A 27,803-nucleotide genomic window follows, 5' to 3' on the forward strand; every position below is an offset into this window, starting at 1 on the left:
TACCTAATAGGTACTTATGGACATTCTATAATAAAAATAACCCGATAGTATATAGTATATTACCTATGCGGAATATGAGTTTTAAATAGTAATTAACGACCCTTTTACATTTATGTGCATAACTAACGTAGAATAATCTAAGGCTGATTTGCATGAATTAATTAAGTATCAAGTAGTGTCAGGATTTTTTAATTTAACTAGCGATATAATTTCCACTAAATTGTTTGTTTTTTATTTTAATCTTATTTTTGAACAAGACCATGGTTGTCATTCTACGATTGGTTAACACCGGTTGACGCATAACGACGGGAACCAATCACATTGATTGGATCCTACTTAGAAGGCTGTGAGTTTTGGCGGGAGAATTCGAGTTTTTCTTGGCGGATTGGATTGTTCTTGCAAGAGGTCTGGAAGAGAATTAAGAGGTTGTGAAGAATAAGATAAAAATATTGTAAACAATTTCGATAGTTTTAAAAAGTATATTAATAAAGGGGTATTTTTATAGTACATTTAATTGCATCTTTCCCTGGTATCATCGCTATACTACAGTTCTAATAGTTGGTACCTCACAATTAAAATAATATGATGTTATAAACTGACCATTTCTAAAATATACAGATTATATTATTTCACTAAATACAACTCTCTTATATTTATTTATTTAACACAAAGACTTTGCGAGTATATAAATACTCGTATGTAAGTATTTACACGCCTAAAATATTTAAAATAAACAAGTATTTTATACGCTTAATATATGATAAGTCTATTTGAATTACTTTATTAAGCCAATGATTAAATGTGATACATATTTTTTTTAACTTAAGTAAGCGACCCAATGCATGTAAACAATGAATCAAGTTATTCATGAATAAATAAAAGATGTTTTTTTTTTAATTATAATAAAATATAACTATACTATACTTACTGTATGTGAGGTTTCTGTTTAAAGTTTGAAAATACAGAACAAAATACTTGTTTCTTTATTTTTTTGTAAATAAATAGCTTTAAAACTTTCTTAATACATTTAAAAGTTATATTAATATGGTATGAATAATCATACTAAAACTACTTAGTAAGCAATAAATCTTATACCTGTAGACAGTTCAAAAACGATTCCGAGAATTCTACAATTCAGCGAATATTTGAATAATGAACGTTTCCCGAAGTCGAGGTAGAGCTTTCTTTAAATGGTCAGTGCCCAGTAAAATACCAGATTCGGTATTAACGAGACATAAGTATATCATTATAAAATATGAACGCACTATCAATAGCTATCGGCTAATCAGAGGCTTTGGCGAATATCAGCCGCTATCTGATACAAGCGCATAAAGATGCTACGGATAGCCGTATCTCAGATGTAGCGATAAATGGCAGCCAGCCGAAATACGGAGCGCAACAAAAAGGTGCGCGCACGATGACGGTCTCATCCAGTAGGTAACATTTGCACAGCCTCCGATTCTGAGTCCCAAGGGCCAAACCCTTTTTTTTTTATTTGACTAAAAATTAAGCCTTTATATTAATCCCATAACCCAAAACCCGCGGTTTCTACGCGGCACCGTACCGGAACGCTACATCGCTTAGCGGTAATCGATGTCGGTAGGATGGTAACTAGCCACGGGGGAACCCTACCACCAGAGAAAAAACCTGCGTCCTTAGTGACGTCGAAAATAATTCATGAATTTATATTAATTCGAATATACTTTTATTGCACACCACAAAAAGTACATAGAAAAAAAAGAAATATATATAAAAACAACGTATACAATTTGGCGGCTATATCGCTTCATAGGGATTTCTTCCAGGCAACCAATGGCGAAGATAAAAAAACAGGTACAGAAAATAGTTAGGTGGTGCCCTATATACATATACCCAAAATATAAATATTTCATTACTATTATTTTATTATTTCATTTTATTCATGTCCAACGAAGCCAATTTGAAAAAAAAAATAGCCTGAGTAAATTGAAAAAAATGTAAATTGTAAATTGAACCCACTCAGGGATGAAATGTACAGAGCGTTACTTTGCAAAAATCCATAACATATTATGAAAATTAAGCTTAATTTGCTAACTAAATCAGAACTAACAATAATGCTAATTGTTGTAATAAAGAATTGTTGATACTTAACAATCTTATCTTATCTTATCTTATCTTATCTTATATCTTATCTTATCTTATCTTATCTTAATATATATAAATCTCCTGTCACGATGTTTGTCCGCGATGGACTCCTAAACTACTGAACCGATTTTAAATTAAATTGGCAAACCGTGAGCAGTCTGGTCCAACTTAAGAGATAGGATAGCTTAAATCTTTAAGTAAAGTCACAATTTTATTTTATTGCAAATTATTTGTCTATAATTAATTGACAGTCACATGTTATATATATATATATATATATACAACTATGCTCATTTAAGGCTTAGCGATACTGAATACTTTAAAAACAAAATCAAACGCAGACGAAGTTGCGGGCAACAGCTAGTACATATATATAAATCTCCTGTCACGATGTTTGTCCGCGATGGACTCCTAAACTACTTAACCGATTTTAAATTAAATTGGCACACCGTCAGCATTCTGGTCCAACTTAAGAGATAGGATAGCTTAGATCTTTAATTATAGTCGCAATTTTATTTTATTGCAAATTATTTGTCTATAATTAATTGACAGTCACAACTCACATGTTATATTTATATATATACTACTATACTCATTTTTTTACTTTAAAACAAAATCAAACGCAGACGAAGTCGCGGGCAACAGCTATATAAAGTCAACATCTTCTTGACTTTATATGAATAACTTGAGAGGATGCTTCGTTTCCGGAGCGAAACTTGCGGGTACATTGCCGAAGATCTGTTTGGTGTGGAGTATAAGGATTGAACCAATTATAAATTACACCATACAGATTCTCATGCTTATCGCGGAGTAGGTATAGGATAAGCTTAATTTTCATAATCTAGAAATATTATTTTCTCTAATGGACTGGAGAACTATAAAATAATAAAAAACAAATAGGTATACTACCAAACCAAAACTGACATATATACTATTTCTCCCTAAGCAAGTTTCCGTCTAATGAATATAGGACTATAAATTGGCTTGGCTCAGTGATGCACGCCACCGTCCCGGCGGTGTTCGTAAAGGCTAGTGTGACACTCTTATTTAGTATCGTCGACCGGTAGCACACGCCTGTCGCGGCCCTGCGTCTGTAGTCTACAGACTGCCAACTCCGCTATAGGATATCCCACGGGATATTCAAAATACGAACTGGTATATCTAGATATCTAGAAGCGGATATAATTTACGTATATAATACCTAGCGGTCCCTCGCGACTTCGTCCACGTATAAGTCTGTCTTAAAAGATAGAAATATGCTGTCATCGACCTTTTTTTTTAATTTTTAAAGGGGAACAACTTTGTCAAACAGGATTTTTCGTTTAACTATAAGATTTTTTAGCATTCTTCCTTGATGCTGTTTCTTTCTTTCTTGGTGTCTTAGCGTGATGATGTACAGCTGAAATAATTTTTCGGTCGGACGCAGGCGACCGACGAACGACTTTTTGAAGTCGGACCAGTAGTTCCTGAGATCATCTCGTTCAAGTGACAAACGAATTCTTCAGCTTTATATATTACTATAAGATGTATTCTTATTTATCCTTCTACTATACAATAAAGCTTAGTTTGGCTTTATCCATGCCATACAATTTGTCAGAGGTTTTCTGCCAATTAAACGAAAACGAAAATAAAATTTTGACGAACACCATTTCGCAGCGGTGAGCGCTGTGGTTTTAACCTGGGAGATCCGGGTTCGATTTCCGGCTGGGGCAATTTGGGAATTTAAAATTTCTGAATTTTCGCTGGTCTGGTCTGGTAGGAGGCTTCGGCCGTGTAAAAATATTCCTGTAAAATGGCGCGAATAAACCGATTAAGGGTATGGTTTAAATATACATAAACTGGCTTACTCCCTTAAAGGTTAGCCCGCTGCAATCTTAAACTGCATCATCACTTACTATCACAGCTGAACATAAAAAAAATTGCGTGATCCACGACCTTGATCCCGGTTATTATAATTTTCGACAAGTTGCGTACCGAAAAGCCCAGTCTCGGTAACTCGCAATGCTTCTCTTTATTTTCGTTATTTTTGCGCACCCCTTACCTATTGGCTATTAATTAATACCAGGAATTTAATTTCTTTTACTGTAATCATTGACATTAAAGCTAAATTCATAAACTTTCGCTTGAAATACGAAATACCTACCTTTGTAATAACCCCAAGGCTAACACGCCGTATTTTGTTTGTGGAACTACAAAGAAGTTCCACAAGTTTTTTTTTAGAACTACAACTAAATTTAATGCCACATCAGAAAATAAAATTAAACACAGACGAAGTCGGGATAAAAAGTATCCTCTATTACTTCTAACACTTCCAAGAATATGTGTACAAAGTTTCATGAGGATCGGTTGAGTAGTTTTTGCGTGAAAGTAACAAACAAACTTATATTGACATTTACAATATTAGTAGGGATAGGGATAGTAAATTTAGTATGCGTGTTCATTTAAGTTTTTTTTTTTTGTAACATACTTTATGCACCATCCACTTTCCACTTTTTTATCGGCTTCGTAGCTCAGGTTGCCTTTAAAAGATCACCTTGTATTTTTCCTATTGTGTTGTGTTGCAATTAAGTTTTTCTATTCTATTCTATTCTATTAAAGTGCCGAAAAGCCCATTTCCGCCAACCCGTTTCTTTGTTTTCACCGCGGGAACTGCAACCAAAGTGCATCCGTAGGTATCTGAATCTCTGTTTTATTTAATTTATTTAGTGGCTTTGGTAGCCGAAGTAGTTCCAAGTTCCATCCCGTCCCGATTCGAACTAATTACGAATAAGTATCAGCACCAGATCGAATCTTGTCCCTTTGCTCTCTTCCTGAAAGATCGTTGCGTCGATCGGAACAGTACAAGGAAAAAGGCGACAAACGACTAACCTAATGTGGATGCGATGCATTTCATCTGAATTAATTTACTAAGAACTTTTAAAAACTTCTTCTTTGAAACATCTATAGGCGGAGGGTAAACCTGAAGAATATATGTACTTTACTTTGATGAAAATACTTGAGTTGTCACCTTTTTAAAGAAAATAAATGTATATTAAATAAACAGTCATCATTTTCTGGAGCAAATTCCTGTCATAATCTGTATTTTTGTGCCTATTACTAGTATAAAATAATTTCGATGTTTCACATCTGCCAGGCGTCCCGTGACGGCTCCCATAATTTTTTTTAATTTGTAGTGTGCAAATGAAGAGTATAAAAAAAGCTGCATTTGCAATATAAATACAAATGATTATTTGTATTTATATTTTTAAAGGGAACCTTGGTTTTCTAGGATATAAAATAGCCTATGTTACTCTCCGTCCTTTCATCAAACTACATGTCAATAATCAAAGCTCATTGTTAGCTTAGTTAGGGCGTTAAGGAACGACAAACAAAGACAGTTTCCCAATTTTATAATATTTGTCAGAATATTGGTCCACCCACAGGTTCTTTTTGAAATTATAGTCTGTCTGTTTATTGTTACTCTACCACAGGTTGAACATGTAGAGTCTACTGTCTACTAAGAGCACAGTTGGTGTTTTTGAATGCAAACATTTCACAATATTTTAATACCGATAAATTATAAAATTTCATTTCTGTTTTAATTTCTTTCATTAATATTGGGTAATATTTGGTTTTTTAATGTGAAAATGTATTACTTACTAGACATTATCAAAACACTTAACACTTACCTAAATAATTGACTAAAGTTATTCACAAACGTACTCGTACGTATCTTCCTTATCCTTTTGCTTACAATTAAATATTTTTACAAGCGATTTAACAGCCGTTTATTTGTAAAGCGTGGCGTACCTTTTGGTCATGTTATTTTAACCGTTTTAAATATTCAGATAATTATGTAACAACTACCTAACGGTCAGTTAGGAGTAAAACCTTTGCACTATTATTAAGCAACTGGTAAATGACCGTGCCTTTACCGCTTAATAGAAGGTTGTAAAATACCTTGAACCCGATACGACTGCCGCTAAACAAAGGCAATGCTTCAGCAGAGTTTCTCAGTTTCAAATGTTGCATCTTAACGAAACATAACGTAGGTACTCCGATTTCTATTCCACTAGATATTATATGCTAGGTGGCTAAGCAGCTGTTAACCGGCGTGTAGTAAAGCAAACAATAGGGGCGGTAGTGGTTTTTAGTACTCCCTCAAAGTCCGAAAAGTTGGAGGCAGTCCCCGTCCTTTTGGACAGGACGGAGGCCCATACAACTTTTACACAACGTCAATAAATACACTATGCAGTAAGCGAGGTCAGCTGGGCTAAAAAACTACGTATCCCTTTCCACTAATTCTAAGTGGTGAAGACGAGAGGTAAAGATTATTAAGTATTGTTATTCTTAATCTGTTTGAAACTTCACGTATCTATACTTGGTGACTCAGCCACCGAACTGATGGTAGAGTCACTACAACAAGCAAGCGATAAGCAAAATTTTTAAATTCCACTACAGCTGATAAATTATAATGCAGTCGAAGATGGTACGGGGCTCATCTGAAAGGGTATAAGCAGTTATATTAAACCCTTACTCCTGATTGGATTCCACGCGGCATTGTCAAACATTTTATACGTGCAGCTTGTGGGTGTCATATACACAGAGGGCTTATAACGACCTACGTATACGTAATACAATAATGGGTTCAGAGTATTGCTGGGGCTGCCGCGCTTCTGCAGTGCATCACAAATGTTTGCGGAGAATCACGTTGATGACTTCTACGCAATCATGAGAAAAAGATCTGCATCAATGATGAGCAGAATGCGCGGAAGCTCCAACAATACTTTGAAAATATTAACCAATAAATGGGAAAATTCCTTTATGGAGCCCTGGGTTGGTACACATTCACACACCAAGTGCTCAAGAGGGTATTTACCTTAGTTAGGAGATTCCTAATTTGTATAGGTTTGGCCAATTTTAGTTTATAATATAGTAAATAAGATAATTGTTATTGTTGTAGCTATGGATTTTTATCTGAATTAACCGTTATTATTGTATTATTATTATTAATATTGTAACGGAGTACTTATTCGCTCGCATGTCTCTACAGCAAGAGCCACGAGACCAAACTAGAGGCAATTCAGAAAATATAATTCCCAAATTGCCCCGTTAGGGTCGAACCCAGGAGCTCGACTCATAAAACCACTAACCACTGTGCCAGGGAGGTTGAAAAGCAGTTGCATAAACCCCTAGGGCTCTGTTTAGATCGTTTAACTTCATCTATAGTATAAATCAATAAATACTTAACGCTTAAAGGTCGCTGGCGTGCGCGACCACGTAAATAATTAGATAGCGCTAATTAAAAGCGACTACTTGGCTCGAAGGGCCGGCCACACCAAGTGCACTAACTCAACTTTAACTGGTGCTTAATAGCAACTTAACTTAAAGCTTAACTAACGTATGATTTGGTACTTTAAATGAATCATTCTTATAAAATATCCTTGACATACCACTTTGTAAGAGCTTTGTAAATGTTTATAATTGAAAGTTGTGATAGTACCAAAAACATTGGGCATTTCAAGCTTTTAATATGCTCACGCAGCCTTAGTAGTTTATGATGTCATTCATGGTGTTCTAAATTAAAGGGTTGGTGAGCATGTCGACAACACCAGTTTTGTAACACAACCATAGATATGATTTTAAATTGAGATTAAGTTAAAACCTAGTTTTGACGTCATCGTCTTCCTATTATTGGCCCATGATTGGCCCAGCTAAGAAGAACCCCTGTCCTCCATGCTGCTTCAAACTTAGATCCTGCGTACTGTATTTTAAACCAGGCAAGTTTCATCATCATCATAATCAACTCATAACTGGCCCACTAAAGGGAACGGGTAACCTCTTAGTATACGAAGAATTTAGGTAAGTAATCCTGGTTGACTATCCGTAGTTAGTGACTGGCAATGTGCGGATTGGTAGACTTCACAAGCCTTTGTGCAAAATTATGGAGAACTCTCAGGCATACAGGTTTCCACGCAATGTTTTCTTTCAACAAGCAAGAGAAGCTCTTGCTCAAACACACATAATCACGAAAAGTTACGAGGAGATGGAGAAAGAGCTCAGTAATAAGTAAGAAATTCTGAAGTCTTAACTACTTGGCTATGACTGCTTCAGGTTCAACCTTAGTTTAAGTTCAGGTCGGTGAAGCCGGTCTTGCGCCAAATGCGGTGGTAATGTTCCGCGGCGGCTAGGTAATTCCAACTTGATACCGCGGTATTCTAAAAGCTATCTAATTTAATGCCGATACCTCCTGCAATTGACGTATTTCCTTTGAAATTGCAGCATTATCTACGTCATTGAAAGAAATCTGCTGTTTTTGAAATTGCTTTTCTCCCGTATTTATCATGGTCTACTTATCTAAGCCAGAGTTATTTGCCTATCAGTTTTCGAACCTCCGAAACCTGTGTTCGAAATCAGTAGCGTTTCGTTGATAATTTGCCTCTTTGGGTAAGGATTACTCGGCTAGTTAACAGCTCATCATGTTTTACTAAGCTGATGACAAAAACCGTCTGTTTTCTGTTAACGCAGTCTACGTAGGTAGAGCCTGATCGTAATTTCATTGGGCGGACCTGAGGCAATTTATATAGGTAATAACTTCCTCTTAAGACTGCATATAGCTTGAGCCACCGCTTGCATTCTACGTTCTTACTTATGTTGCTGCGTGAAATAAGGAAAATGAACAAACACACTTGCGCGCTTTTTACCATTTGCGCGTGACTTATAAAATATTAAAAATCGTGTGGGAACCATTTGTTTTCCGAGATAAAAGGTATCGTATTTAAGCGGATATAAGGTAACTGTATGCAAAATGTCATCAACATCGATTTAGCACCATTCCATACAAGAAGTTATCTCTGGTAAGCAGTAACTCCTCCCGATGATAGATAACTGATAATGATAGGAATTGCTATCTATCTGTACGTTATTGAAACGTAAATACGTGCCTCTAGATAGATTTTGATACTTTAGCTAGCTAAAACCATGAATAGTTAGGTTTTTGAAAACAGTCTTTGTTGACACGCCGTTAGTGCGCAGTAAATCATAATCATCAATAGCCTATTATAATACTGCGGGACTAAGAAGGAGGGTTTGCCCATAATCACCACGCTGGGCAGACGGATTGGTGGTCGCTGTAGGTGGTAGTAGTACCACAGAGGACGCTGCTGCCAGTAGGTATTCCTTTACTCGCCTCGTACGGCTGGCGCGAAAATCTGAGTGATGGTGACAACTGTGATGTACTCATTGCACCGTACGTAAAAAAGAGACGCATTAGATGGCAGTGCCAAATCCACCCGCCAGAGTGCCAAGTGTGAGATTTTCTACCTACGTTTGCTTATTCGAAGATAATTACGATTAATATAGTATAAAAAAGGGCGCCATCTAGTGGCAGTACGTTTTCCCAGTATTGTAGCTCTAGATACCATACAATTTGTAGATAACTTTTACGCGATCGAATAAGTAAACGTACGTAGAGAGCATTTGGCACTCTGATGAGAGCTGGAAAGTGGAAACTCGTACCTTCTTCTTAGTCGGTTAGATAGCATTGGAGTAAGCGATAGGTCGTTCTTGCACGTCTTACGGTCAATGTGGACCTTCAGTTGATTCAGTTCCATCGCCTATGAATGTATGCATCAGTTTATCATAGACTTAGAAGTTAGAACGTGAAAACTCTGCAGCGTAAAACGAATCCGTAGCGTTGTGGCAAAGGCGGGCGCCTAGCGACATAGACTGCTTAGTTTTTATACGTCCCTACCCGCAAGTTATGGCCGCACTACAGGCCTAGTCAATAAGAACGCGTGTGGCGGAAATATCAATCTAAATAAGTCTTGTGGTATGGCGGTTTTTTTTTTTGTTCGTAAAATGGCGGTAACTACTGGTATAAAGCAAAGTAAACACCATAGTAATCGCACAATAATAAGATAATAATAAGATAAAAAATCACTATTTATTTCTGTGTTTTTATTTAATTCCTTTATAAATCTCTTGTGTTCCACGCCTTCCATTTCAAGATTGGTCTATAGAGAAAGAAAACCAAATCCTCGTCCATGGTTTGCAACACCTGAAATATTACATTAGCAATACAACAGCTCACACGGCACTGTGGCGACCACACGCCCCCACCATCGCGTTTGTTTCAGGCCCTAGTCACCGCGTATTAACTGTGGACGCTCACTTAGGTAAGCGTCTTGACTAATGAGACCCTTACTTTTCTATTGCTAAAAAAGGTTTTATTTACGTAATTTATTTGGAATTACTTTTAATTTGCTTAATCGTTCTCCATATATATCTGATTGAATTACTCTTAGCCATCGGTAACCCAATGATACGGCACTTTAAGCCGACATTACGGGGCCCGTACTATTCCCAGACCTTATAGGGATCATCTGTACTTTATCTAATCTTAATTCCGTAAGTTGATTTCCTTGTATCAAGGTATTTTCTTACGTATTAGTACTATGCTAACATTCAGATTTGCAAAATCGTTTTGCAATTTGGTATCCTGTTTTAGCTTAGTTGAAATAGAACTCTATTCAGTGTATTTAGAATTTAATAATAGTAATCATTCGAACTTTGTAACATCTATATGCGAGTATTTTACTATATGTTCTTAAAGGTATAAGGAAACTATAGAGAAGGTGTAGCGTCTATAAGTAGGTACCGACGCAATTCTTGCAATTTTTTTTACTAGGTTTTCTTTATTTATTATACACACATAAATAATACAGAAAACGTCTGCTTATTACAAAATATGCATTCCCATTTAAATTGTTTCTAACATAATTACGTTTATGATATATCCTTAATTATGTTAGAAATAAAGATTTATCTACAAAGACACGGTACTAAACCTGAAAAATAAATTTTAAAAACCTTCAATGACATTTAAATGATCTATTGAACGCTCTTTTTACATGACCTCTAATAGGTAGGTACCTACAGCAGACACTACCAAAGTAAATAGAACTAAATAGCATCTCATCGCAATCACCTAAGGACAAGAAAAAATACGAATCTAATTTAAAACAATTTCCGGCCGAACACTCATCCATCAACAGCCTGGTAAGAAACATAAAAAAAAACTAAATGCCATTTACGAATAAAAAGTTCCATATTCAAATCATGGTAACGACGATTAGCCTCCAAGATGGCCGCGCTTGATTTTCGGCCAGTGATACAGATTTCAATTTCCTGCCTTGCTTATCATATTTCTGTCATCTGAGTTTGACAAATAAGTTCATTTTGACGAGTCGGTCGTTTGGGGCAGGCCATTTATTATTCTGATATGATTATGGAATGTAGTAGCAAGATAGTCGTAGCGTGAAGCCGATGTAATTTAACTTTTCACTTTAACGGAGCATTAGGTTAGGTTTTTTTTTTTTATAATTTAACACGTCTGCAGCATCAAGGCTATTTCTTGATCTGCTCCTTGAAGAAACATGTTATTTTCATTTGCTTCGGGGTTTTTTTGGTATAGCAATGATTGCCAGACCAAGCACACTTTCAAGGAGGACGGTAAGTGGAAAACGCCTACAGAGCAACACTTCACAAGGTAGTGATTTACTCTTTTTATAGGCGATGCATAAATCACCTATAAATTGCCGCCCTTTGTCCATCAAATTATACCGACATAGCTTTTCAGGCGTGGAATTGGAACACGAGATTCTGGGTATTCGAAGCCAAAAATTGTAAGGTATTGAATATTTGTTAAGAGATTCTCAGCCAATTGGGCAATTAACACTGAAAGCACGTCAAATAGAGATTATGGATCAGCGTTATGGATCTGTGCTCTGAACCCGTCTCCTATTAATTAATAGGCTTCAGATGATATAGATAGACTTCTTACAAAAACATTTAAGTATTTATATCGTTAGTTTTGGGGTTCTAAAAATTATAAAACGCAGATCTGTTGTGCTTTTAATAAACGAGGTAAGATTTTAACTTTCATAAGCTATCACCGGCCCGTGCATACAGCGAATAAAGAGAAAAAGCCGCCTCGTGCGTCCAAATAGCAAAATAATTGCGACGTCGGACCTTAAATCCGACATCATTTGCTTATTAAGGGGCCACCGCGCGCCGCGCTGCTTTAGCATAAATACGCACGATACGGCCGCGGCATTGGCATGGCAATAGTTTTTATTACACGAATACGTATGGTTTATTAATTGAACAGTCTTCTCTTTATGTATTTATGTTAGTTCATCATCATCATCATCCATTGCCTATGTTTTTTTTCGTAATATCTACTCATTAGATAGGCGAAGGATACAGCCAACGGCAACTTTATCCCGAATATTTTGGTCAAGATTTATCTAAACACGCAGCTACTAAAATAATATAGTTATTATAAGTTGTAAAAGGTTGGGGATAAAGTCTTTTCGCATTATAGTATGTATGAACTTGTAATAAAATCTCTTTGTGTGTGGCTGGTTTTGGTTTATTAAAAGTTTAAATTTTAAAGAAGCTAATTCCAAATTCAAATTAGGAAAATGTGTGATTTTTATTTGTTTTTCGTACTGTGAAGATGAGTGAGTGACTAAGGAAGAAATTCAATACATTTTAAAATTTTACTACAAAAAAGGTAAAAATACAACCAAGCCGCGAAAAAAATCTGCAATGTTTGGTTTTGTGTTTTGGGTGTGTGTGTGTCTTAAGTTTTGAGTGTTTTCAATGCGGAAATTTTGATGTTAAAGATGCACCTCGCTCTGGTCGCCCTATTACGGATAAATTGGATGCCATTTTTGAAAAAGTGGAGCAAGATCGGCATATCAGAAGTTACAACGTAGCTAAAGAAGGATATTTGGGTACCTCACGAGCTTACTGAAACAAACCTAATAAACCGTGTACTCATTTGTGATTCTTTATTACGACGTAATGAAACCGAACCATTTATTCATTGCTTTTATATATTTATTTTATTTTACTTATCTTATATTGCCTATATATAGTATTACGCGAAGAAAATTGAGCGCAAAGACTAAGCTGTAGCGTTGCGGCGCGCGCAAAGAATGTCGTTGTAGGATTTATTACGCGTGTGCAGATCTGATGACATGAGGACAGTCGCTAGTCGGCCTGCCCGGCGGCCGGCCACATCTTAAGTTTTCATGATGGCCTGTTACCTACCTGTAAGTACTATATCGAATCTTCGTTGGCCACACACGTTTATTTTTAATAACGTGTCACTTAACGACAATATTTTGTTAAATTAAAAATTTTTTGGCTACCCATTTAAAATTATGGGTTTAGGTTACTCGAGTTTCTAATGTCAAAGTCAAAGGATTTCTTTATCTGAATAGGCATTCACATAGATGGAACTTTTGATGCGTAAAAAAGTAATATGATGGCGATATCTAAGTTCTTTAACTTAAAACCACAGTTCAAAACAAACTACTACTACTACAGAGTTCAAAACAAACGCGCACTGGTCTAAGAAAAACGCACAACAAACTTAACTTAATACCTTGAACTTAACTTAATAACTTGAAATAATTCACTAGGATTTAAAAATACATAACTAACTGAAATTTAAACATGGGAACTTTTAAACCCTATTTTGCTATTACAACTTCCAACTTAACCCTTTTAATTTTCACAGAAAACTTACTCGCCAAAAGTCCAAAAATATGATAAGCACAGATTTGTTTGAGACCCTTCAAACAAATTTCCAGCGTTGGATATGTTTAATTTCAAAACAAACATAAAATCCAGTTGCTGTGGCAGACGACGTGGCGGTGTGGCACGAAGGGGCGAAGTTTGCAAAGAATGTCGGCGAATTAATGCGCGTGCGCATCTGCCATCCGATGACAGTGGACAGCGCAGCGGCCGGCCACTTCTCTACGCAACATGCTTGAATTGCTTGCAGTAGTGCCTACATCGTATCTTAAATTATTTATATGTAGTTTTGTTGTTATTACTAAGTTGGAACTTGGAACGGGGTCAGAACATGACGTGCTTGTCGAAATCGACAATATTCATTTTACACCTAAAGCTGGGTTTAGATGAATCATTATAATTTCGTTATATCATGGTCGATACCTTTCTGTTTTATCAATAGCCTAAAATAGTCCACTGCTAGACTAAATCGTTTAAAACAAGTTTGCTCGTAATCAAAACGTTGGGCAGACGAGTTGGTAATCACAGAAGCAGCACACATAAAGCGCTGCCCGTTCTTTGTGATATTCCATTAGTACTCTTACGACATACAAGGTAATAGGAGGGGTGGTGACAATTGTATTATGATCTGGCGTCACATGCGGCGGCTACGGGTCATCAGGCGCGTCAGAAACCCTGTGCACGCCACTGATCGCTCGCCTGTCTACAGAAGTATATGCAACCCTTCATCCAGAGGTGGAAAATCTTTATTTCGGATGAAATAGATATTTTACGTTTTACACAGTTGAAGTCACAGGAGTCTATAACAAAAAACATTTGCATTACATAGATGCTTACCCACGTTGGAGCTGCGCCCACATTTAATAGGGTTACCACATTAAGTATTTCTAAATTGGACCAATTCTAAGTATTATCCTCTTTCAAAGCTATTTCATCCAATTATGGTTACAAAATAGAGATATGATCAAATGCTCTCCGTTAGATTTTTATTAGATTTAAAACATCTAAGACTAAAGGAATACAATTATTTGATTAACCTCATATTTTATTGACCCCATCTCATGCTATCAGAACCGTTCATCAACGCGTACTATATTAAAGCTACAGATCTATTTCGTCTTGCTGTTAGCTGTTAACTAAACTTGGCCATACATACATAACATAAACCTTTTCACCACCTAATAGATTTTGTTATATAAACTTCGCAAAGTCAGATTGCATCATAAGGATGGATATACTACGATTCTACCTCTAATTCCGAAAACAGACTTTTTTTGCAATTTAAAAACACACGATATAAACGCGAATGAATTCGCAGTAAACAGATGTAAAGTTTCGCACACAATATAAATTATAGGGTTTCTAAAATAAGAGTTTGGCAATTGCAGTTCTACTCATTCGGCATAGGTAGTCAACGAAATAAGTATTCATGGTGACTCTACTTATTTGAGCACGATTTTTCCGGCCGATCAATAAAACCATCGCATCTCCGAGTGCAACGAACAATCGAACTGCAAGTAAATTATAATACTTACTTCGAATTAACCTTGCTCTCAATAAGTAATTATCTAACGTATTTTATAACTAATCGAGCATTTTATGACTTATCAATTCGTTGTTCTTAAATACATACGGTCGTAAGGGTGTGTTTCCACCTAAGCGGAAATGAGACGAAAAGAGATCTGCGCTTTCAGATCAGTTTTATGGGAAATGGCTTAAGAGGAGATGAGAAGAATGGTTAATTACGTGGTGGAAACGAATCGTAATGAGTATAGCGCAGGCTGCAGCATAGCGAAGACAGGTTATGAAAACTGGCGGTCACATTTCCCCTAGATACCGCTTTGGTGGAGATACCAGTCCCTACGCAGCTCATATGCGTACATCTTCTCCCGTCGCCTCTTTGGTTGGAACCCACCCTACTTTGCTTACAACCAAACATCTAAATAATAGATGATCGTCATCATTATGGCAACAAGGTTTTTTGTAGAGAGTTAGCAATTCCACGGTTTTGTGTCACGCCTCGATCAACTGCACGCGCCTCTTTTGATATCGTAAATCCATATAGTCGAGAGTCTGCCAACGCTGCGTTTACTGGTGCGAGGTCGCCATTGCAGCAAATTGGGACCCCAACGTCGATCGTCCATCGGTTTTCCTAGCTATGTGCCCCATCTATTGCCACTTGAGCTTTACAACTCGTTGAACTATGACGTACGGACGACGTACGACGGAACTATCGGACGTTCTATCTGAGGAGATAGAACCAGAGATTCCTGATTTGATCAAGTAGAGATATAGCCCGATAATAGCTCTCTCCATCGCCCACTGAGTGACATTGAGCCTGCCGCCATGGTTAGAAACAATTTTGGACTTACCCGTAAGTTACTTTTGCTTATAAGAATAAGCATAGACCTCTGCGATCATCATCAACAGCCCATTACAGTTCAATGCTGGACTAAAGACCTCTCCAAACTGGTGGATTTGCCCATAATCACCACGCTGGGCAGGCGCGTTGGTGATTGCAGTATTTGGTAGTAGTTGCGCAGAGGACGCTGCAGCCCACTCTCCGTTATATTCCCTTAGTCGCCTCGTATGACGCTCGTGGGAAGAAGAGATGTGTTGACAACTGTATTCCCATCTGCCTTCACCACACAGCAATACAGGCTTAGCTTAAAGTATTAATAATTGTAAGCTACTTGGATTGTAAGCTAAAGTGGGGTGCCCATATCGAGACACTAGGGGGTAAGCTCAGCTCAGCTGCTTATGCTGTCAGAAAAATTAGACAGTTAACAGATGTTGAAACTGCTAGGCTTTTTTATTTTGCATACTTCCATAGTGTAATGTCGTATTGGATCTTGTTATGGGCCAGAGCTGCTGATATAGAAACTATATTTATACTACAGAAAAGAGCTGTGCGGTCGATATATAAACTTGGATCACGCGAATCCCTTCGTACCAAATTTAAAGAATTAGGTATACTTACAGTAGCCTCGCAATATATTTATAATAATATAATCTTTATTAAACAAAACATAAGTAATTATAAACAAAAAGTCGGTATACAGACGTCTAACTAGAAACTGACATAAATTAGTGATATCTGCATATCGTCTGAGAAAAGTACAGAAATCCTTTGTGGGGATGGGTATATGCTTTTATAACATGATACCGAAGGTTATATTAGATCTACCTTTACCTAAGTTTAAACAATATATTAAAACACATTTAAAAAATCGTGGTTACTACACGATTGATGAATTCCTTAACGACAAGGCTGCTTGGAAGCAGGCCACTCCGCTCTCATCTCTCACAAAACAGATAAATTCTAAAGATTGTTAAACTTTAAAATTATGTTGAAAAAGAGCAATCTGCTGATTTTCTTGCCGGCTCTTCTCAGTGGAATCTGCCTTCCAAACCGGTGGTAGAGTCACTACAAACAGACTGACTTGACGTTTCAAAAGTGCTTATTAATTAGGCCTACTTGAAATAAATGAATTTTGAAACCAAACCATAACATACGTATCTATAGAATAGTGTTGTTATTCTACAGGGTGCTCTTGTTCAAAAGAGGATACAAAGGGAGGCTTAAAATGGTATGGATGTTGCGTCACACACTCCTTAACCAGGGGATGACGATTCGCGGCGAAGCTTCGTTTTGCAAACTCTATGCCTGATATGATAGTTTTGGGCCTGTAGAGTACCTGTACCTTCCTCAATATTATTACTATTCAGGCTTGATCTCAAAGAAGTGTATTCAAATAACAACTTTTTACAGTACTTAAGCTTTTCACTGGCAAGTTCTTGTACTTTCTTGACAAAATAGGTTGATTGTGGTAAATCTAAACCGTATCTGAACATCAGGAATCGTCAATGCTATATATGTACTACACGAAAAACGTAAATATAACCATCCTCGGCCTCAGTCGTTCTATATGACAGAGTGGTCGTGGTTGACGACAGTGCATTTACTCTGGCTAATGCAGCAACGTTGATAGCCAAGTGGTTAGGATTTCGGCTTAACTTTCGCGGGGCCGAATTCAAATCCCTGCACGCACTAACTTTTCTATGTTACGAGTATGTACATATGAAGTGAAGAAAAACATCGTTAAGAAAACTGCGAGATCTCCATATTGTTCTCAAACACATGTAGAGTCCACCAATCTACACTGGGCCAGCGCGGCGGACTACGGCCGGACTAAACCCTGTGGGCCGGTAATCGGGGATTTGTTGCACATTTTAAGTGCGATTTATAAGAGATTTTGGTGATTCGTATTATGAATGCACCCAAGTGATCGACCTAGGTATACTGTTTATTTCAGTTACCTGTACGTATACATACACTCCTCTAAACGAGTATATCTACAGTCAACAACAAAGAAATTGCAAAGACATGCAGGCTGGTTTTAACGCGTAAGTGTACCTATATCATCATTATCACCAACCTCATCATATTACCAAACGCCATTTCAAGTTGGTATTATTGATATTTCTATAAACCTTTTTCTATATTTTAATATAAAGAACTAATACAGGTTCATCAACCCGAACTAGCCACACACATAACGTGAGGGTAGATTCGATCGTCAAGCGCCATCTCGCGGCAAGGCGGGGACCCTCACGACGGATGACGTCAGACGGCGGGTGGATTGAGCGATGAACTTTGAAGACTCGTGTCGATCACGGTATATTATTATTACGGCTTATACGAAGGATTATCCATTGAGATTTATTGTATACAGGTTGCTCCTGTAATTAATTCATTAATTGTTAGGTATATCGCTAGTTTGAACACTCAACGTTGTGAAAGAAATGAGAAATGTGTGTCGCAATTTTCATTGTAGCTTTACTCTAATCTATATATAAAAAATTCAAAGACTGATAATCAACCCACAGCCAAAACCGTTGGGGTTCTTACCGTAATAGTTGTTGGCTGTAGTTAGGTAGATACTTTTGTTAAAGCATGATTAGAATCCTCGTAACCTATGAGGGTATAAAACACGCCGGTGTAAGTGGAAGCCAACATTGCGTTTGGCCTGACACTTCTTCTTCTTTTGTATTCGACCAATTTCTTGTCTTCACACAACCTCCGCTGGTCGGTATCCTTTATTGAACTCCTGCGTCTTTTTAGCAATGTTAGCAAATTTTTTAAAAAGAATCATACATAGGTATTTTGCATGGTTTTCTCTTAAAAAGTTTAAATACTGTGCGTAGGTATGCCTACCTAACCCATCTTGCTAGAAACAACCAAACGTTTTTTAAATTAATATGAAAATACAAACTAAGTACTACTTACCTTTGTACTTAATTGCATCATAATACTAATTTAGTTTTTTTTATTTTGTTATTACCAATCAAGTGACAGTAATTATAACAGAATTGAAAGCCAATAGAACATAATTATTATATTAACTACTAACCCACTGATGTGATGCTAGGACAAAAACAGTACGACGAAGGAATCTTTTAATTTGTACAACATCCTGTATATACAACCGCTGGCATGGTTCGCAAGCTCTTATTAATACCATGAAGAAAGCTACACCAAATCTGATAGAAAACTAACAGTGGGAGTGCTTGAATTTTAATACAACGATGCACACAAGTTTAGTACCTACTTAGAGGCTTATTTCCATGCAAATAATATTATGTGCAGGATGTTACCCGTGGGCAAGGCTTCGGCTTCCATTTTGGGGGGACAGAGTCTATCCCGGCTCGCACCTTTAACTTTTCGGAGTTACGTGCGTTTATTAGGCGGTGAAGGAAAATATCGCGATTAAAACCGCAGTTATCCATAATCTTCTCAAGGACGTGGGAAGTCTAACAATTTGCACATGGCCAGCTGCCATGCTGCCTAAAACCCTGCTCGCTCATTCTGAGAGGGAGACCTGGCCCTGTAATATGCCATAATGGCTATAATGATGATGAGTATTATATGAATCTGTGGAACTGGCGTCAAAGTTCGTATGTCATGTCAAGTTCAAAACAGTATTAATTATGTATAGAAATAGAAAATATTTATTAGAAAAACTCAGTACAATAAATCTTTGTAATCCTGACCCTAACCTAAACTAGGAAATCTATTATTGCTATCTAACGTTTCAGAGTTTGACTGTCAACGCAAAGAGATAGAATTGAGATATATAAATAACTAAAGGCGATAATAGATATTATCGCCAAAAATTATTTAGCATTCTGCCAGAATATTTGTCGTTATTAAAATAAAGATATACCAAGATGGGCTTTTTAAAGCGTTTAGAAAATATCGCATTTTCCGCTCTCCGTCAAAGTTTCTTTATCATAAAATGCTCAGACGTCCTAGCGAAGCATTGCAACTATGAGAACACTTTGATAAAAAGTAAAAACCCCACCTCAGTGTGAAATTTTTATTAAGTCTTCCTTCAAAAAAACCTCCCCAGGTTATCAAATGAATTCCTTTTTTTGATATGAGTATGTTCGGGCATTATACTATTATAGACGGATTTGTAATTTTTTTTTTTTTAAAAGAGGTTTATTTTGAAACGGGGAATCTGAATCTGAAGAAGAGTTTCGGGGACAGACAACCGAACTCTTCAAACAGTGACAGCAAATCAACCGCGATTGTTGCTCGCATTATTTACGCAATCTCACAACATAACATCAAGCATACACTCGAAGATTTACACCCACATTTTCTATCAAAGTTAGTAGTAGTTGCAAATGTTAACGCGCCTGAAAGCTAGTTAGGTGTCCTTCAACCAGATAGTATTGAAGCTTGACTTATACTTAAAATTTACTTTTTAGTTGGTAAATCATGTAGAGTAAAGTTGGTTAATTTTGTTAAAATTTTGTGTTAAGTAAGTACATAAATTATTATCTGTTTGAAAGCGCTAATCTCAAAACCTAGGTACCTACCTACCTACTTAATAGATTTTACTTCAGCTGACTGAGATAAAATAAATCATAAGATGCTTTTTTATGTTTTGTTTACCTACATCCTTTTCTGCCCAGTGTACGATTTAAACAAACACGCCACTCCTATACGTATCATATTACCGATATCTTGCGCGCTAAGCTCGGAACATAAAAGTCTTCCTTTAATACCTTATTGAATAATCCACGGGGAAGATTGAAAGATACGCAACTCTGCAAAATTAATATTTTGTGCAGGTAATTATATGGTTTCGTAGTTATTGTGCTTTCCATTGGAAACATTTTAATTGATAAATTAAATAAGTGAAGTGGGTATATACCTTTCTTATTACTAATCTACCTACGAGTACCCACCTACTAAAGCAAGTTATTTAATTAAATATTATATAAACACATTTATTTACCACAATAAAATCGTCTTACTCCCATCCTGCACGGCTAGCATGGGCAGGAGACAATTAAATCCCCGGGAAAAGTATAAAAATTTATCTTCTCCCACAGCTTTACCAACTTTCACTGGCGCACAAGTCGAAATAATATCCAAATAATAATACGTGTAATAATAAACGGAGGTAAACTTCTCCTTTTCTATATTCCCATGATTTAGCAGGTAGACACGTTAATTATATCCCTTGTTAGGGGATATAATACCCGTATTATATCCCTAACAATCCCTTCCTTTGAAATGAATTTAATATGTACTAGTTGTGTACAAGTAAATATAAATCAAGAATTCTCAAATTTAATTTGAATTTTCGATGCTTGGATTTAACTTTGTTTCCTATTAGAATTTCAAATTAACCGCCAAGCATTTTTGTAACGATATTGTGCCAATCACGTTTCATTCTTCATTGTAGACTACATAATATTTTGTGCATTTTTAACCTTTCAGAATAAATAATAAATATGTGAGTATTACAATCCCGAGCCTAATAATTCCTGTCCAAAGATTTGTATGTATTAGAAATTTAAACGATCTTCCTAAATTATAATACATAGTTATGTTTTATCTGTGCAAACCTGTTAAGATTAAAAATAAAACGCAAATGTCAACGCAAACAAAACTTGAAAGTATTGAAAACGATGTCAAAATTAATTCTAAATTTAGTGTAAATACATAACAAAACACATAAATTATTTTGTGCTGAAATCTATGCATTGTTTTCATTCAAACAAATAACTTAAACACAGCACGATGGCGGAGAAGTAAGTAAACCTTATCATTATAATGGCAACAGAACCTAAACGGAACAATATTACATAAATAAACATCGCAATACCCAAATTGAACAAGCTAAATACCTTGAAAAGAATCGATCTACAATTTGTTATTCATTTCCTCCACTTTCAGTATAAAGAACCGCGTCAAGGTTCGTAAGGCTTATAAGTCCAATTTGATAACATGGATTGTCAAATAGGACCAAGTTCGTGTGTTCCACATTTGTTTATATACATTTCTTGTCATGTTAAGAATCTTTCCATGATAATATCAATAAGCGACCTTTAATCTTAATCAATAATCAACCACAGGAGCATAACTATGGTTAGTTTTTATGCCTAAGATAATTTTTTAATTTATCTTTTGGTGCACTCTTTGTTATGGTTTTTATTTGTTATCTTATCAAACTTGTTAACTTTGTATGTAAATTGCAGCCTCAATTTAAGTTATGCAGATTTTTATCTTTAATCTAATTATTGTGTAAACAGCATAATAATAAAGATCTACATAAAAGTCATGGTAGCAGCAGTAATTACAGGGAAAGTTTATATGTTTATGTATAAAAAAAAACCCCTATTTTTTCCAATAAAAGTTAAGCCTTGGTTGCATTCTCACCTGATGATATAGTCTGGGGTATAAGTAACACAGTCTAAGGTGGTAGTATGTAACAAGGGGTATGGCATTTATTAGCCCATACCCTTAATTGTCTTTATGCAACATCATACCAGAGCACTATATTGCTAAGTGGCGGTTAGTTGATAAGATATCTAGACACTGCCGTAGTACTTCCCATCGAACCAGAGAACAGAAGTTAAGGTACTATAAATTTTAAACTGTTCTAACATACTTAGTTCTTCTTCTGTTCCTGGGCATGTGTCCTCTATAAGCTGTGTTACACCAAAACAAATTTCAAAGTTTCTGAGATAAGCATGATAAAACATAGGAACAAACTAACTGATCAACTTAATTTCACTGTAAATACTGTTCTGCTAAGTTGCTAAATAAAGATAATACTCTATTTTTTGTGAATATTATCGCACTATGGTTTGTTTAGTAACTTAAATATTTTGATTAATAAAGGTGCGAGATAAATCCCAGTGATGGTGCCAGTTCCCCAAAACGGGAGGATGCAGCTAGTGGTAATTGGTGGGACTCCTGGATATCTTCCGCTAAAACAAAGGTATGTAATGTTTGACACAATGTCATAGGATATACCACTGAAGATTTAATTGCAATAATCGTTTGCCCATTGCTTTATTGATATAGATAGACCAACAAACTCTATAAGCTGGTTGCACAAAGCTGTAGACCAAAAACTACTGTAAATTTATAGATAAAACCTCGTTGTTGCACAAATTAATAATTTCATATACAGCTTTGTACTGGAAGCAAAACATTAGTCATTATAAAAAAAAGCCAATATAAACAATCGTCTAACTAGAAACTGACATAAATTAGTGATATTTGCATGTTGTTTGAGAAAAGTACAGAAATCCTTTGTGATAATATACCCATCCTGGGTATATGCTTTTATTACATGATACTGAAGGTAATATTAGATCTACCTTTACCTAAGTTTAAACAATATATTAAAACACATTTAGTTAATTGTGGTTACTGCACAATTGATGAATTCCTTAACAACAAGGTTGCTTGGAAGCAGGCCACTCCGCTCTCATCTCTCACAAAAAAGAAAATGTAAAGATTGTTAAACTATAAAATAGAGTCACTATAAACAGACTGACTTGACCTTACAAAATATACTAGTCCGACTTAAAAAAAAATAAAAATTGAATTTGAAGTAATTGTTCCAGAGAACCTTTATATAATATAAGGGCATATCCAAATTAATATTTCTGTGGTGCACCTCAACGTGTACCTCACATAAAGGAGTTTACTTAACATGTAAGAGTTAAAGTTTTTCAGACAATAACTTCATTTTAAACCTGTTTAGCTTGGTAAAGTTGTATGTTCAGAGTGTGGACTGTAATTTGGCAGTTTGTTGGTTTAAATCCCACTTGATGATACCTCACTGACTTTTGTCACTTGAGCGACAAACGGAAACACTAGTCAAGTTTAACATGCCTAATATTATTTAATAAAAAATATATCATCAATCCATTACCGGCCCTGTACAAGACAATCTACACACCTTTGAAAAAGTTATGTAGAACTATCAGACATGCAGGTTTCTGCACATTGGTGTCCTGCACCATAAAAGCATTTAAATTTTTAATTTTAGTTCTTGTTAAGTCAAACATACTAAGTAAAAGTTAGAGATGTGTGCCAGATTATGAACATCAGTAGGGCCGCGAAAAGTCCTTTCTTATTTACGTTTGTTACTTTTCTACTTTTTTAGGCTATCAACACACACTTATACCTTTTTTGAAATTACATTTTGACAAAATTTACAAATAACAATAAAATTTTAGTCGGCAGAGGTGTACACTATGGTGAAAAAAGATCTTGATGAAATAGGATCAGCAGTGAAGAGTGAAGCCAGTCACGTTTTTAGCTCAACTTCTAATGTTATCGGAAAAACTTTGAAGGTTAGTGTATTACCATTTAACTAAATTAAACTTTGATACCTCTTCTACTCAGATTTTTCTGGAATTATTTGAATATGCAGTATATCTGATAAAAAAAACTATTATTTAATTTCAGTTGGACAGTCCAGAATCAACTGCTAATGTTATGAAAAAAAGTTTAAGCAGTTTTATTGGTAAGTTAAAAATTCTATTTCCGCATTTGCCACAGTAAATTAGCCAATTAATACAAAGTCCACTTCCTACCGAAGGAAAAAAATCATAATTGAAATTTGACATTCTCACAATAAAAGGTAGAGATTTGAATGTAGAAGAACTACTTCTTTGAAAGTCTCTAGCCTGTGAAAGTATAAATTGTTACTTATTATATTGAATGCACTTTCTAGAAAAGATGTAATTTTCTTACAGGTCAAGTGAGCACAGTATTGAACCCTGAACCTGATGATGAAGATGATACAGAAGTAATTCTGTCTTCAGGGGACACAACCATGTTGTCGACATATAAAGTAAGTACATAAGTATTGTTACAGTCTTGCCAAGCTATAAAGAATTCAAGAACATTTTTATTTTATAGTTCTTATTGCTAGACCAATCTTCTGGTTCCAATTATAAAACGAGAACCTTCAAATCAAGCGTGAATAGAAATCTACAGACAAATGACTTTGTATAACACATTTTCTATTAATAGTAATTTATAGACACATTCTCAATTGTAAGTTTTAGAAACGTATCACGAAAGGCAGATAGTAGGAGCCAGCATTTAAATTTACAATAAATTTACTATTTTCCACAGAAAGAACTAGAAGCCCTCCAACGCGTAGACGCCACATACATCGTCCCAGCGTACAGTCCAGAGTTCGATGCCTGGCGTTCAAGTCTTGAGAACCCAGAGTCGGTTATAGCTCCATCCTCAGCCATCCGCCGTTTGGAGACCAACCCTATATTGAAGGCAGAGTATGAGAAGCTCGTACCTGATGCTGTGTCAAATGAAGACTTTTGGGAAAGGTAAGGAAATTTAAATTTATTGACAAGTTTTTCTTTAAACAATATGCCTACAATTTGAGAAAGTTTCCTCAATATTGTTTCAATATTTCCCCCAGTAATAAATAGATTAAAATTACTCCTTACAAAGTCCTCTACCACTCATCTCTACTTCCAAAATGTTTACAAAAGAATACACAAATAAAAAAAAAAAGTTATAAGTGTGTGTTTAGGTTTGGCTATCATTTAATAATATAACGACTAACTCCATTTTAATAATGGATAAGTCAATCACTGTAATTTAACTTTATCAAGAAACCGCAATACACAGTAAGTAATAATATTATTGTTTATTATTTTAAAGATATCTGTTCCGCGTGGCATTATTGCAAGATCGACTGGCAGCAGCATCACGTAAACAACCGATAGAGGAAACAACTGAGGACCCTGTGTTGGCCCATTTGCCACTACAGACACCCATAGAACAGTATGTATAATCAAAATAATGACGCCGGCTCATTTGTAATAAGCATGACCAAAACCAAGTCTTGAAGTACTAGTACAAGTATAGTTAATTTTGCTGTCGGTAAGTAACCTGGTACAAAAACTAAAACTAATTTGAGATTGAGGATTCGCGGAACGAAATCCATTTACCAGTTTATGAGTGGTTTCTTTGTGTCAGCGTTGACTGGGGTGCTTGACCGCTTGTGTTTGCAATTAAATTAAATCTCGCATTTAGTGTCTTAGTTATCTTAGACCCCGCGCGATGAGACCAGTTAAAGATCAATTAAAATTTAAACCTGTTTAAAAAAATATATTATTGTTTAAATCTCAATTACATTACGCTAATCTTAATAATGGAAGATTTTAGTGATTGAGAGGGTTGAACTAGCTTATTAATTAACATTTAAAGTAAGGAAAAATAAATATTTTGTATAATGTCAATTAATGGAACTTTTAGGTCTGGATGAACGTCCGCGTTGTAGTTTTTGCACGTACCCTGAATGTAATAACGTTTCAACTTGTTTTTGATTTGCTTCAATTCAATATAAAGTATTGCTAAAAACGATTAATAATTTAAAAATGGTCTTTTCTTGCTTATTGTATTGGTATGTTGTTCATTTAAAGCAGTGTAAGTTTAATTGTACAACCCATATAAACCATTCTAGACATTCGCTACTCTCGCTGAGCCTAAACGAGCTCTGTTTAGTGACTACTCTACAAATCACCTAAATAATGAATACTGTTTTCAGAAGCCCAAAAAAAGTTCTCTCTGACATCACCATAGAGCAGAACTACGACAGTCCAGAACCAGAAGACACTGTCGTCACCTGGGAAGATGGTAAGTAACTTCAGTTAAAAATTTTCTAAAATTTTTAGCACAAAAACCCATTTAGTGGAGGGTAGAATAAATAAAATTGTAGAGTATATGAAACTATTACGAAAGGGAAAGTTATAGTAGATTTTTTGAATCTCCACAGAAGATTTCGCAAATGATGTAGAACTGACAGAAGAGCAACAAACTCTACTCCTAGAGGAATACGAGAGAGAGATTGCTTCTAAAAAATCTAAACCCTCTCGGGATGTCACAAACAATAACACTAAAAAAGACGAAACAGAGACCATAGACACACAAAATAATAGGACCACAGACAAAAAACGCAGCATAGGCAAAAAAAATAAAAAAAAATCACCAAATAAGGGGAAGACTGATGAATGCGGTAACAATTTAGTTGAAGATTATTTCGGAGATAAAGACCAGACTAAAGATGATGCGAGTGCAAATTCTGATGGAAGTTGGGAAAAAGAGTTTGAATTGGAAGAAACGATTGAACAGAAAGCCTGATTTCTGGCTTACATAGCTTCGGTGTATGCGTCGAAATAGCGATTTATCATCGACAGTGAACAGATTAAAACAAATATAAAGAGATCGCAGACAAAAAAAAGCATAATACCACACAATAGTTAAAAAAAATGGACCATAGACCAACCAGTGCTCTATCATTTTATAGTAAGGTTGTGCGTATCAACGTGTCTCAATAAATAATCAAAACTATTGCCTGTACATTGTAATGACTAGATTTTTTAAATCTTATGTTCTTATGTTTAACAGATGAAAAAAACCAGAACCAAAAAAAAAACTGAAATTGCGTATCTAGACTAGACTATATTTACAACAAAAAAAAACACTACAACTACAAGAACAATAGTATATTATTGTAATTTCGTATACGTGTAAATTCAAAACGATAAGTTTTTTAGCAAATTATATGTTTAAGTAAAATTTACAGTCAATATTTCTTAACCTTAAGTTTATTTAAAAGTACAGAAATGCTTGTGTTTTATAAAACCATAACTGGCCTTCTTCCTTTCAAACTACATCACCTGGTATACAAAATAAATAATGTGTAAAATTAACTAAATAATGGATTTAATTG

General features: G+C 35.6%; 1 protein-coding gene across 1 annotated transcript; it reads left to right on the forward strand.

Annotated features, from left to right (window-relative positions):
• The first annotated feature begins 21,689 nt into the window (after positions 1-21,689).
• Positions 21,690-27,803, forward strand: LOC120626134 (BSD domain-containing protein 1-like). Its single transcript, XM_039893424.1, has 9 exons — positions 21,690-21,825; positions 22,919-23,018; positions 24,271-24,387; positions 24,503-24,560; positions 24,793-24,890; positions 25,178-25,389; positions 25,730-25,852; positions 26,619-26,707; positions 26,847-27,803. The coding sequence occupies exons 1-9, from the start codon at positions 21,815-21,817 to the stop codon at positions 27,209-27,211; spliced, it is 1,173 nt and encodes a 390-aa protein (XP_039749358.1). The 5' UTR covers positions 21,690-21,814; the 3' UTR covers positions 27,212-27,803.

Source organism: Pararge aegeria, chromosome 1 (genome assembly GCF_905163445.1).
Source record: "Pararge aegeria chromosome 1, ilParAegt1.1, whole genome shotgun sequence".
NCBI lineage: Eukaryota > Metazoa > Arthropoda > Insecta > Lepidoptera > Nymphalidae > Pararge > Pararge aegeria.